This window comes from Leptinotarsa decemlineata, unplaced genomic scaffold (assembly GCF_025532065.1).
Source record: "Leptinotarsa decemlineata unplaced genomic scaffold, Ldec_3_MD MMD2_tig00000010_RagTag_RagTag, whole genome shotgun sequence".
Lineage (NCBI taxonomy): Eukaryota > Metazoa > Arthropoda > Insecta > Coleoptera > Chrysomelidae > Leptinotarsa > Leptinotarsa decemlineata.
Genome location: NW_027412538.1, coordinates 9,938,480 through 9,952,554, shown reverse-complemented (window position 1 = coordinate 9,952,554; position 14,075 = coordinate 9,938,480). Strand labels below are relative to the sequence as shown.

The 14,075-nt window shown below is 38.2% G+C and overlaps 1 protein-coding gene across 1 annotated transcript in view; it reads left to right on the top strand.

The window, feature by feature from the left end:
• Positions 1-13,357, top strand: part of robo3 (roundabout 3) — a 325,563-nt gene extending 312,206 nt beyond the window's left edge. Inside the window, exons 6-10 of the mRNA XM_074171440.1 lie at positions 2,848-3,127; positions 3,232-4,321; positions 4,562-4,883; positions 5,183-5,798; positions 6,245-13,357. Of these exons, the coding sequence (XP_074027541.1) occupies positions 2,848-3,127; positions 3,232-4,321; positions 4,562-4,883; positions 5,183-5,798; positions 6,245-6,562 (2,626 nt within the window). The 3' untranslated portion in view covers positions 6,563-13,357. The remainder of the gene's footprint in view (positions 1-2,847; positions 3,128-3,231; positions 4,322-4,561; positions 4,884-5,182; positions 5,799-6,244) is intronic.
• The last annotated feature ends 718 nt before the right edge of the window (positions 13,358-14,075 follow it).

Sequence of the window (14,075 nt, the reverse complement as noted above, 5' to 3'; positions counted from 1 at the left end):
CAACGTAGATTTTACTTCTTGACGAGTGCTAGTTCACATCATCTTTTGTCCTAGTACGACTCTGTTGGGAAATGCACAGTTTGTGAGAATTCTCAATTATCTTTCTAGATTCGACAAGCTGTAAGTTTGAATATGTAGACAGGGAATTTCTATGATAGAAACTTCAGTCTACAAACTATGAGGTGCAGAATATCTCCAAGTATTTTGAATGTGTTAACTCTAACTACTTCCTGTGGGATTCCCCACTCAATGACCCTTTGCATCGCAAATGAGAAAACGCAAAGGAAATAACAGCAGTGCTCCAATTGAACTCAATGTACAAAACAAAAAAATCAAGCTGCTGGGACGATGAAAAGGCGCATACTTATTGGTGAACAAGAAGATAAATAGTTTGGTTATTCAGAAAAATTTCAAAGGAAATCCGAATGGATCAACTCAAAAACAAGTAATATTACAAGAAGGCAGATACGACCCTATTCACCTATAGAAAAAGCATTAGGTTGATCTATGCCTATATGTTGAAAGATAGTGTGGTACTGAGTAAAGGCGGGCATCCCTACCATCCCTACCGTCCCTACCATTCCTACCGTTCCTACCATCCTCACCGTCATCTCCACCATCATCTGACAGTATAAATATGACTTAATACGCAGCTAGTCAGTCAGTCGTTGCTGATATTTCGAAATATAACTTTTGTTATGGAATAGACGCAACGTTTAGTACTTCAGATTACATTAGACCATGTTCTACCAGCCTGGATGTTCTCTTCAATAGTAGTTTGCATATTTAATTGATGGCGTCTAACAATGATAATTTTAAACAGAGCAACTCTCACAACTGAAAATAATCATTGAAAATCGAATTTGAAATAATTGCTTGAATTTCAGAATTAACATCTAAGAAATAATTGTTGATTATTGTTACTCTTGTCCTTTTCCATGGTAAGGATGTGACAGGAATTTATGAGGATGATGAAACATTCCAGCAAAAATTCTGATTTTTACATGTTATCAACAGTCAATAAGGAGCTACGCAATAGAAAAGAAATAGAATGCGGAGTCCCTCAAAGAACAGTTTTCGAGCTTGTTCTCTTCAACCTACATCAGAATGGTTCATTTGAATTAAGGAATGTTTGCGAAACTATTGAATATGCCAACGATACTGTAATTTTTGGAGCAGAAACATGAGCAAGCCTAAACACTGATAACTGAAAATTTTCCACGATACATTTTCTGCTAACTTCACTCGAACTTCTGATACACTCGTAAATAAAAGGAGGAAACCGGCTTCAAAAAAAAGCAAAAACTGTTTTTTCGACTGGAAAAGTGATGGCGACTGTTTTTTGGGATATTCATGAAGTTATTTCAATATATTCTCTTCAAAAAACATAACAGGAGCATACTACGCGTCATTCTGGTATTTGGTATCTGTAGAGTAGGGACACAGTACACAGCCACAGGTGACCCATTGTACATCCTCCCGAGGAGTCGCCTCCTAGGTCATCGTCCATCCTGCCCCATCCAGGAAGGAGAACAGGTCACTAGGAGACATATCCTTCATATTGACAGGTGTAGACCAAGACTCGCCGAACACACACTCTCTTTGGCAACCTTGAGGTATCTCAGTATCTCACGGTGACCTCCGCGAAGGTTTTGGAAGGTGCAGCGATATTACTGTCGTTGCGCGGCTTCTTCAACCTTCTTTGGGTTCCCTCCATGGAGGTGCACAAGTGATGGAGCTTTCCTGCAGGGGCAGCCGGTTCCTTGCCTTTATTCAAGGTGGAGCTCTTGTCGCCCGCCGTAGAAAGTGCCCTTGTTGGAGGTGATCTGCTATGTCCAGCCTCATTCCAAACGGTAGATTGAGGTGAGCACTTCTGTCCAGCCTCGGGATTGATTTTTGTTAATGTTGTTTCATTCATGTGTGTTCCCACGAATAGCAAGGGAAGAGTTGGTCACCTCTGGCAGAGCCCCGCATTACCAGAGGTAGGCTGATTACAATGAGGTTTCGCCCAGTTTCCCAAGGGGATCGTTCGTGACCGCATATCACCCTGCGGCCATTCAGCTGTCGGCACGATTCCTTACACCTCATCTTGGGTAGGCTGGTCCACGGTGGCATGTTTTCCGAAGGCTTTTGGGATGTTTCAGTTCCCCTCACCCACTGACCAGGAGTCCGACGACCCCGTCCGTAAGGCCACATTGACTTTCCGGACAGGGCCTCCAGTCCCCTGGACATTCCCCAGTCCCTGCGGCCATTCAGCTGTCGGCACGATTCCTTACACCTCATCTTGGGTAGGCTGGTCCACGGTGGCATGTTTTCCGAAGGCTTTTGGGATGTTTCAGTTCCCCTCACCCACTGACCAGGAGTCCGACGACCCCGTCCGTAAGGCCACATTGACTTTCCGGACAGGGCCTCCAGTCCCCTGGACATTCCCCTATCCGCCACCTGGGGACGCGCCCAATAGGTAGCCCAACCCACGGGACTACGCATCATTACTTGACAAGCGGTTGTCATGGTGAAAATCCACGGATTACGGTTTGAACTGCTCGACTATCCGCCTTACTCACCAGATCTAGCACCAAGCGACTCTTTTCATTGCCTCATCTAAAAGTTACGCTCGTAGGACAGAGATTTTCGTTAAATGAAGAGGCAATCACCTTCATGAACAATTATTTTGCAGAGAAAAACGCCGAGTACTATTTGGACAGAGATGGGAGCATCGCTGGAAGAAGTGTAAAGAGTCGAATGGAGACTATGTTGAAAAAAATCGGAAAAATGTCTTGTACTTTTGTTAGGTCGGAAACTTTTTAGGCCAACCTCGTATACAATTGATTTGTGGTATTATTCCAGATACTTCTGTGACGCTGACAACTTCGCCGGAGCAATCACTGCATCAGCAATGCTGACGGTACACGCACCTCCTGCCTTCACAACTAGACCCCAAGCCCAAACGGTGGAGATGGGACATGACGTTACGTTCCACTGTAACGTCCAAGGTAGTCCCCCGCCTTTCGTTTTCTGGTCGTTCGAAGGTGATAGGGCTTTGGTATACACGGGAAGCACCTACGGCAACTACGAAGCCTTCACCAGTGCTGAAGGACATTCGAGTCTCCTTTTGAAGGATGCGCAAGTATGTATGATTGTTTATTTCAACATTCGCCTTTCCTGGTGACCTAATTTTGCCTACCTCAACAGTTTCCTTTCATAAATTTCATCAATATTTTCTATTTTCAGATACACGACTCTGGTACCGTAGTCATTTGCTCCGCTATAAATGCCGCCGGCTCAGCCTCCACCAGGACAAGACTCACGATAACGTCTAAAGAAGACCGTCCTCCTCCAGTCATTCTCAATGGTCCAGTCAATCAAACTCTACCCATAGACTCGGTGGCGTACATGTCCTGTGAAGCACATGGAAATCCCAAGCCTGTCATATCATGGTATAAGGAAGGCGTTCCAGTCTCACCATCGCATCGCATCAATATGTCCAATCCAAATCATCTGGAGCTTTATAATCTTCAAAAAGAAGATTCTGGACCTTACACATGTGTAGCTTCCTCAAGAGGTGGTAAAGCAACTTGGACTGGTTATCTGCTCGTTGAAAATCCCAAAAATCCCAACATCAACTTCTTCAAGGCACCAGAACCTGTCATGTTACCTGGCCCTCCAAGCAGACCCCATGCTTTGAACCAATCAGAAGGAAGCGTTACTATCACCTGGGGTCAGAATAACAAAATAGGATCTTCTAGCTTATTAGGCTATCAGATTGAGCTTTTTGGTCGAGAAGAAGGTGTTACTCCCACATGGACTATTGTAGCTAGGAGAATAGCGGGTCCAACATTCACACAACACCTTCTTTCAGCTGGTGTACCGTACACATTCCTAGTTCGCGCTGAAAATGCCCATGGACTTGGTCCACCGTCTCAGCTTTCTGAGCCTATTGTGGTCGGTCCAGATTCTACCCAGAACTGGGGTAATCCGGAAGTTACTGTTCTTAGTGAAGCCAGAGCCAATTTGGTCAACAGCAATATTGCCAAACTCATAGAGGCAATTCCTTTGACATCTACCTCCATCAAATTAATTTGGAACATTTCCGACTCCACCTATGTTGAGGGGTTGTACATTTACTACATAGGACTGGAGGAAGATCCTCAGTCACCAAAGAGTTACAGTATGCTCACTGTTCTCCATACCGGAAGTACCTCCAGCTTCACTGTTAACAATTTGGAAAAATGGGCCATTTACGAGTTTTTCCTAGTGCCTTTCTTCAAGACTGTCGAGGGTCATCCTTCTAACTCCAAGACCATCAGGACTCTTGAAGATGGTAAGTAAATATCTCATTTCCCTTGATTGAATAAATGTTTGTTCACATCACCTTCTCTAATCTGATCTGATCAAAGCTCTAGTTACACTGCTGGCTCTGGTTACACTTCTGGTTGAACTGCTCTTCACAAAGAAAAAAGAATGAGTTGTTGAATGTTGCTTTGAAATACATAAGGTTTCAATTAACTGTTACACTAATTTTTACAAAAATTATATTAACACCTTAAATTCACCATTTCAGTTCCTTCTGAGCCTCCGTTCCATATGGAGGCCCTTTTGCTCAACTCTACAGCAGTCTTTCTCAAATGGAAACCTCCCCCGGCAGTGTCCTTGAATGGCGAGCTCCAGGGTTTCAAAGTCGAAATAAAAACGAATGGTTCTGATGTTATTAAAATCATGACAGTTGGAAAAAAGGCATCCAGTCTCCTTCTTGGAAATTTATCGCCAGGAATATCATATTACGTCAAAGTAGCTGCCAGTACTAGAGCTGGAGTTGGTCCATTCAATGCGGCGGCTACGTTGAGATTAGAGCCGGCATCCAGAATATCTGATAATTTCCAAAGGTAAGCTACAATTGAAAAAATTATCTAGCTGAATTGAAAGGGGTGTTTTTTAAGAAGATTAATTTTTGGGAAATAAAGATTTTGACTTCCTACTTCTCCGTCTTCATACAAAAATAGTGGGAATCTTCCAAAGAAAGGATGAAATTGATTGGAGAAGTAGGAAGCCGAAACATTTCTTTCCCGTTATCTAGCTACTAATTATAATAAGTTAATGACTTGAACTATTATAAATGATTCACGTACTTATGGATCTCTATTCCTTTTTTCTCCAAGATAACCAACTCTGACTCTTCTTTTAGACCGATAGATGCAGATATGCAATCCGGAGACTTCATCACTGAAACGTGGTTCATGGCTCTCCTGATAAGCATGGTATCCGTGATGGTTCTACTTTTTGGAGCGATGATCTTTGTGAGACGAAGACAGATGCTGTCCAAGAAAAGTATGACCCCCAGCCGCTCTAATGGTGGAGTTCTGACGACTCCCCTAGACTCCAAACACGAAGCTCCCCTATGGATGGACAAGGACAACCTTCCCGACTATGCGAACACCCTGCCAGAGTACTCCAAGCTGACACCAAGAGAGCACCAGAGGACGGAGTATGTTTTCAATGGAGTTACCGGCAGCGCTTTTGGAAGCGTCAATTTGCGTTCAAATCCTCTGCATCAGAGCGAATTCGCGCGACCCGATAATTTGCAGTATAGTTCGGAAAAATATTACCCAGTGACAGGGAGGAAGTTTGACGATTTTCCTAATATGCAAGTGCAGGAGTACGCCAGCCCGAATTTGGATACCAAGATGTCTCAAGTTCCTGATTATGCGGAGGTGAATGCAAATATGATGGATAACGATAGCGGAGCTGTTTCTCCGGCACCTTATGCCACTACGACTTTGGTTGCTGCAGGAAAGAGAACGGTTAGTATTGTTTCTGGATTCTGATAGCGTTTTCCATTGCAAAAACTAGTGGTTCCCTCGTGTCACACTGAGGACATTGCCTCAGTTTCAATGGAACATAAATGTTACATGTCATTCAATAACACTACTATGTAAGAACTAGCAGCATCTGTGATTTTTTGTTGTTCAGCTTGACTCTATTTGTAACAAACCATTCTTCAGCTTCATTCTCGGCTTCTGCAGCAACGGTATTCAAAGAATCGTAATCTTTCACATCTTCTATGATACGTTGCAAGACTCAGGAAGTATAGATGTCTACATCTAAATGTCTACATCTACATTTAGATCAGTAGTTTTTTTTATTTTTTCAGGATTAATACTGACAAAAATATTGATCAATAAGTTGTTTGAAGTCTGAAGTAGCTGATGTTCTTGGAAAAGTTGTTCATGATTATTTTTTTTTGTAGAAATGGAACAACTTTTCTTCAAACACCGACGATGAGAATCCATATCCCTCAGCTAACGGAGGTTACTACAACAGAAAAGTCTACTCGGATTCATACTTTTCTCCTATCCACACTCTCAGAAGGAACAAGAACCCAAAGAAACCACATGAGAACCCTCCAGATATTGTGTCGCCCTCCAGCGCCTCTGGCCAACCAGTATACGCAAGAGTCGGTCCTCCAGGTCTTTCTTGGAGGAGTGACGCCCCCTCCATGAGTAGCTTCACTCCACACAAACAGGTCTATCATGGTTCTACCAGGTCAGAACCAGGTAACATGTAACTTTTTCAGTTGTACATTTCTGATTTATTGTGATTATTTTGTCACATTATTGTAGTATTTGTTGGTTGTAGAGACCATGTAACGAAACTTTTTTTCACTGCCAATGCCTAGAACCTATGACATTGAATCGATAATTTAGTTTCTATAGTTCGATAGTTTACTTTGTTAGTTTGTTCAAGTTTTTCAGATTTTTGAATTATCTTTATCTCAAATGTAGAATTCAACATGTTCAAATTGATGAAATTTCAAGTGAACCAAACGAATTTACATTTAGTGTTCCACAAAGCACAATATTAGGACCACCTTTGAGCAATATTTGCACCAACAAACTATGCTGAAGAAAGTATCATAATTCACCACTTAGAAAACTGAAACAATAGACCCAAATATTTTGTACCAACATTAACAAGTGTATTTGCATTTGATGTTCCACAAGAAGCAGTATTAGGTCCACTTCTTTTTAATATCCACGTTATTAAGTGAAAATTTCGAGATTAAATAAGTAATTTCGAGGTTAAAGTCGTAATTTTGAGTTTAAAGGCGTTATTTCGAAATTACGAGATTGAAGTTGAATTTTCGAGATTGAATTTCAAGATCAAAGTCGTAATTCCGAGATTGAAGTCGTAATTCCGAAATTGAAGTCGTAATTTCGAAATCGAAGTCGTAATTTTGAGTTCGAAGTCGTAACTTCGAGATTTCGAGATTAAAGTCGTTATTTCGAGATTAAAGTCATAAATTCGAATTTTGAGTCATAATTTCGACATAATTTGACAAGATATATGTTCAATTGATTATTGATTAATGATAAAAAATTGAATTGTAGGCGTGAATATTACTAATGATTTTAATACCTACGCATAGGCTTAGCCTTAGTAGGTTTTCTTCATTTATTTGCCTAATGGAAATCTACAGATAATTCTATTTTATAAATCCTTATATGTTTTTAAACATTGTAAATTTCATTGAATGGTAAATAAATATTATTATTATAATTAACTGAAAATTCGTAATTTCGAGAATAAAGTTGTAATTTTGAGTTTAAACTAGTCATTTCAAGATTACGAGATTGAAGTAGAAATTTCGAGATTGAATTCAAAATTTTGAGTTCAAAATCGTTATTTCGAGATTAAGTCGTAATTATAAGTTCAAAATCGTAACTTCGAGATGAAAGTGAAAATTTCGAGATTAAATTCTAAAATTCGAGTTTGAAAATGTAATGTCCAGATTGAAGTCGAGATTAAAGTCGTAATTTCGAGATTTAAGTCGTAATTCCGAGAATGAAGTTGTAATTTCTAGATTAAAGTCGAAATTTAGAGTTTTAAGTCGTAATTACGAGATTACAAGATTAAAGTGAAAATTTCGAGATCAAATTCATAATTTCAAGATTAAAGTCGTAATTTTGAGTTTGAAGACGTCATTTCGAGGTTACGAGATCCAAGTAAAAATTTCGAGATTGAATTCGAAATTTTAAATTCAAAATCGTAATTTTGAGATTAAAGTCGTAATTTTGAGTTCAAAGTCGTAATTTCGAGATGAAAGTGAAAATTTCTAGATTAATTCCAAAATTCGAGTTTGAAGTTGTAATTTCAAGATTGGAGTCGTAATTTCGAGATTAAAGTCGTAATTTCAAGATTTTAGTTGTATTTCCGAGATTGAAGTCGTAATTCCAAATTCAAAGTCGTAATTTCGAGTTTCAAGTCATAATTTCGAGATTATAAGATTGAAGTAAAAATTTCGAGATTAAATTCATAATTTCGAGATAAAGTTGTTATTTTGAGAATACGAGATCAAAGTGAAAATGTCTTAATTAAATTCGACATTTTGAGTTCAAAATCGTAGTTTCGAGATTAAAGTCGTAATTTCGGGAATGAAGTCATAGTTTTGAGTGTAAATGTCGAGATTGAATTCGAAAGTTCGAGTTCAATAATAAAGTCCTTATTTTGAGATTAAAATCGAAATTTCAAGTTTCAAAGTCGTAATTCTCAAGAAACAAATAATAAAAATATGTGATCTTTATGCGCTTCCGTATATTGATATGATACTGAAAGCATTAAAATTCATGATTGGTTATGTCCAGAACAAGTATTCTAAAATTATATATTTGAGATGTCTATGATGTGTTTCCTCCAATTTGAGGGTCAATTCATTGATCTCATATATGTCAAGGTCAACCAGTCGACTTAAAGTCACATTTGAGTCGAAATGAGTTTTTGCATAACCTAAAAGTAAAAGAAAATATCACCAAAAGTTCTTCAATAGTAGGAAAATGTCATGCTTTATCGATTATCGTCGTCTGAAGTAGGTGTTCTCATAAGAAACGTTCACGTATGCTATTTCCTTGACAAAAAACAATAGCCAAGGAAACTAACAGTTATTCTCCCCTATCTTTCTGATATAAAAGTCGAGTTATGGTTTCTACACCGTGGCAGACAAAATATTTTAGACTTCAGTCTCAATTTGCTTTCAGTGGATTTTTAACGATGTAATATTGATTGAAGGACCCAAATTAATTCAATATAAAGCAGTGAATCCAAAAATCTGAAATAAACCAAAGATTTCAACATGGTCTCTCAAAATGTTACCCTTTTCTGTTTATAAGATATTTTATAAAAAATGATTGATAGTTGGCTATCGAACTTGTCATCTGATTGGAGAAATCAACAAATTACTTTTTATACTCATAGTGAGGTTTATTCTTAGATCGTGGAAGTTATATAAAAAAATGAAAACGATACCCCATCTTGGTTTTTTCTAATTGGTCGAGTGAGAGAACGAGAAGAATTTTTTCGAAAATTTTGGAGAACACTTTTACTTTATGTATAAAAGTAAATCAATTCTCGTCTAAGGAAAAGGTGTAGATTCAAAAAACATGTTTGAATAAAAATATTTCATAAAAATTTATTTGTAAATTAAAAAAGAGTAATGAATTTTGGTTCATCTAATAAAAATTCATTGCTTGGGTGTTAGATGAGGTACAATTAAAACCTGAAACCAACACAAACTCATATTTTTCATCAATTGTGGTAGTACTTCTGAGGTAGCTGATAATTTTGTATTTAGTAATCAGATGGAAAGTGAATTTCAGTTGATGCGTCTTTGTACTTCTTTAAGCCAACATTCACTCATTTTTAAGAATTTACTTCTTTTGCTTGAATATTAATTCAATGTATAATCCTTACATGAAACAAGCACAGTCTCCAACAGTGCTTTTTTGGATTTATTCTACACCAAATGTTCATAAATTTTCTTAAGAATATCAGAATGAATGTTCAACCAAACGAAATGGATATTATAGAAAGACTGATCTAATATTATTTACAAGATTTAGGGTTTTTCTACTTGAAACCTATTCGATATCTAGTCATCTTCTTGTTATTAACTTTGTGAAAAATTCATGTTCGTCCAGATATATACGAAAATTCATTTCAGCCAAGCTATAGAGTAGAACTGAAAAATAAAATAGTAGTTAGTGCTGTTTCCAACAGTTCCTGGACTTGTTCATTTGAAAACATGTTAATTTACTTTGATCATACGTAGCTTCGTGATTTTATCAACTATAAGAGCTAAAACTGTGTGATAAAGAAATTGTTTGGTCTAATTTTCAACGATAGCAGGAAGCATATTTTTCCGTAATTGGTAATGTTATGAAACATTTTTTTTTATATCCGTGTACAAATAACATATCATGTTAGGTATTAATGTAACTTAGTTCGTAATGTAATTAAAATTAGGTTAGAGATGAAGTGTTTGTATAAAGTATTGAAATGAAATTGATTTTGTTAAAATTGTTTCCGCATGAAAATATCCGCCATCTGATGAAGTAATGATTTAGATTGATATGAACTCTGAGGCGCGAATTTTCAGCTTTGTTCCAGGCCTAAATTTGTAGAATACTAGAGTGTACAGTTTGTCTCTAACTTCTGCAAGCGTTCTGTACCTTGTGTATATTTTTTTGGCTAAAAAGTGATCGTCAAACATTTAAGATGTATTGTAGGTAATTTTCTTGAAGCATCGTGTATATGAAAGTTCCGGCTGCTATATTTTCACAGGCGGTTACACGTCCTCAAAAAAGTGTTTGTCAAAACCAGTAACACGTCAAATATTGATTTCAACCCTGAATTTAATATTTTTCCGGGTCTTGTGGCACAACTGGCTTAGACTATAAATGGCCTCATAACAAAACTAGATAATAAGCTGATAGCAATCTGACCTGGAGCTGATGTATATATTAACATGCTACGAATATGAATTCAAATCAGTGTTCAGCTGATAAATATTCAAATTGTCAATTAGTGAAAAGAATATTCTGAAAGGCATTCACTCCATTAGGGTCGAGTATTCAATCGATAGACCTCCACTTTAATAATTCTGCTTCTGATTTGCTACCTATAGGGTCTTCCTTTCTTTAAATTTAAATAAAACAATGTATGTGTGGGATATAATCGAATTTTTTCATTCGTTAGAAAGACGTATCGGTGCCATTGTGTGTGTGTAATACAACGTCCTTGAAATGTCAGGCTTCTCTAAGAGGAGCTCATCCGAAATGTCCAATTTTTCTTTACTCTGGCACATGAATTAGGCTGAATTTGACCGCTGACTTGGGTTGAGTTGGATTTGAGGACCGCTGTGGTTTGTGGATAATGAACCTATACCTGCGACTTGAGAAATCCCCCCAAGAAAAAGTCTAACAGGATCAAATGGCACGATCTCGCTGGCCAATTCAGTTCACATCTCCTCCAAGTGAGATGATCAATGTGGCATGAGCTGTGTGGCACGTAGAGCCGTCCTGTTGAAACCACATTTCGTTGGAGTCCAAATTATTCAATTCCGATGAAAAAAAGTTTTTTTTGATACCTTGGGAGCTGTCTGACTTGTCCATTTAGTCCAAGTCTCCAGAAAACACTGCAGCCTCTTGGTCTCATTGCGTTTATTCTCCCATCTTCTCATGACACCCATTTCATGAGTCAGGTTCCGTGTTGGATGTTTGTCATATTCTTCTGGACGTAAGTGCGTACGTCCATATATTACCTGCCTCCTGTGATTCAGTGCCTCACATTCGCATGAGATGTGTAGAGCTGTTTCTATCCTTTTGTTGCAGAATAGGCAGCTGAGGTCTCCATTGTACAGCCCCATTTTATTCAGATGTCCTCTAAGCGGACAATGATCGGTTAGTAACCCTATAATTATTCTGAGCCGATCCCTACTATATTGAAGTAGTTCTACGGTTCTTTTCTCGGACGGTTCCCTAATGAAGGTTCTACTGTGTTTGTTGCCAGGTACTTTTGTCCAGTACTCTGTGTGCTTCTTATTGGTCCATGTCCTAATCTGGTTTCGTACCAATGATTTTGATACCCCCAGAGCTGGTTCAGAACCTATATATGAAATTGATGATCCGTGTCTAGCGCATTCATCAGTTTTATCATAACCTGTTATTCCTGAATGCCCTGGCACACAGTACAAAGTTAATTTGTTCCTGTTTGCAAGTTCATTCAGTTCTTCATGACATTCCCAGACCAGTTTTGATGTCACCTTCGGGTTTGTCAGAGCCCCTAGTGCGGTCTTGCTGTCTGTTAAAATATTGATCCGCCCATTTCTTTGAGGTCTCAATTTAAAAAGCCTTGCACACTGCAAGATAGCATACACTTCCGCCTGAAAGCTAAGGCGGTAGCTGGGAATGAACAGAAATGTCCACCCCAATCTTTCGCTGGATATAGCAGATCACCTCCAACAGCAAGGGCAATTCCTGTGGCGGGCGCCAAAAGCTCCGCCTTGAATAAAGCCAAGGAAGAGCGTTAGACGCTCTTGGATTTCACGTGTATTGGTATCGTCCCAAATTAGACAATTTCGTTTCTTTACGTACCCATTCATCCAGAAATGGGCCTCATCGCTGAAGATGAGTTTTCGATGAAAATTAAGTCAGTTTATACGGGTGCAGGCCCAAGTCACGACGCAAAATTCGCCAAGTTGTGATCTGTGAAAGACCGAACTCCTGTGAGCGACGCGATCGACTGCCTCGGATTCTCCTCCACACTCTCACAGACAGCCTCTATGTTTTCGGCAGATTTTGCGTTTCGTCAACTTACGGATGTTGGTCGATCGTTTGCTAAACTAGTGGACTCAAATTTATTCACCACATTGCGAATAGGTCATTGCAGTAGGACGATTATGGCGACCGTAAAAGGGGCGAAGCGCGCGGTACGTTGCCCTTAATTCAACACCCATTTTGATTCACCTAGTTTATTATTGGCACTTGTTGTTGAATGTTGTATCCATCCATAGTGATTTGGCAAAATTGACTGAATAGATGACAATTAATTTGACAGATGTAGCTGCAACAAAATGGCCGTTGTCAAAGTTCGGAAGTCCCTGTAGAAAGACCCTATATAATAGCCTGTTCCGTAGCAACCTATAGTAATTTTTGCAGAACTTTTTTTTTCTTTCCCGACTGAAATATTTATGATTGTCACCGCGATAACGTTAAAAGTCACTCTCTTTTCAGTATTGACGTAAATAACGAGAGCGATATCAGAAAAATGCGTCGTAAACATTTGATTTCGATTCCAATTAATGAGGCATGTGACCGTCATTTTAACGAGAATGTAAAAATGTAATATAATAGGGTAGATAACGACATTGTAAATTTTGTATTGAGTCTTCCTCTGTTTTATATTCGACTTCTGTACTTCTGTATATTATTCTCATGATATTTTTATATAAATCATGTGCCATTTGTGTCTAAGTATCATGTTAAGACGTAAGTAAGTGTACAGTAATCCAAAAATAAAAAGTTGCGTATATTTTTTTGTTTCAATGCTCCACCTTCCCCAATGAAAAAAAACAGGTTTCAGGGTATGGTAAGAGAAAAAGTGAGAATATATGAAGTCGTGCAGTCAGGGCCGGATTTGGAAGTCTAGAAAAAAAGAACATCTTTCAAAATTATATATTAATTACTCTAACATATACAGGGCTAGTCAAATTCGTTTCTGTACATGGGGATCTCGTAAACGATAAGAGATAGAGTGTCGGTTAAATATTGTCAAAGTTGCGTATTTTAGAGACCTATTCAATGATGTAAACAAATCGAATATAGCTCTTTTGGTTTTGGAGATATACAGGAAAAACAAAAAATTCCCAAATTATTTTTTTTGCCTATATCTTCTTTATTCGCGGACATATTGAAAATCTGTCCACATTTTGCTATTGGCACTTGATGTGGGCTATCAGAATATGTCCATGAATCTTTTATACAGGGTGTCATCTGACTTGGGCCACCCCCCTTTGAATTTTTAAATACGGACCGGTATATTTTGTTGTAGTTTTTGAATCGTAGACGTTCACTTCATACTGAGAAATTGAATTTTATTTCATATTTGGGGATGTTTCGGCAATATTTGATTATAATTGGGTGAATTATTCTCTTTTAAATTATGGCCCTGGAAATTGATTAACTCAGTTGAATAAAAGCAACTTTCACGTCTCCCTATGTACCATAGAGTTTTTAGAGAGTTTTTTT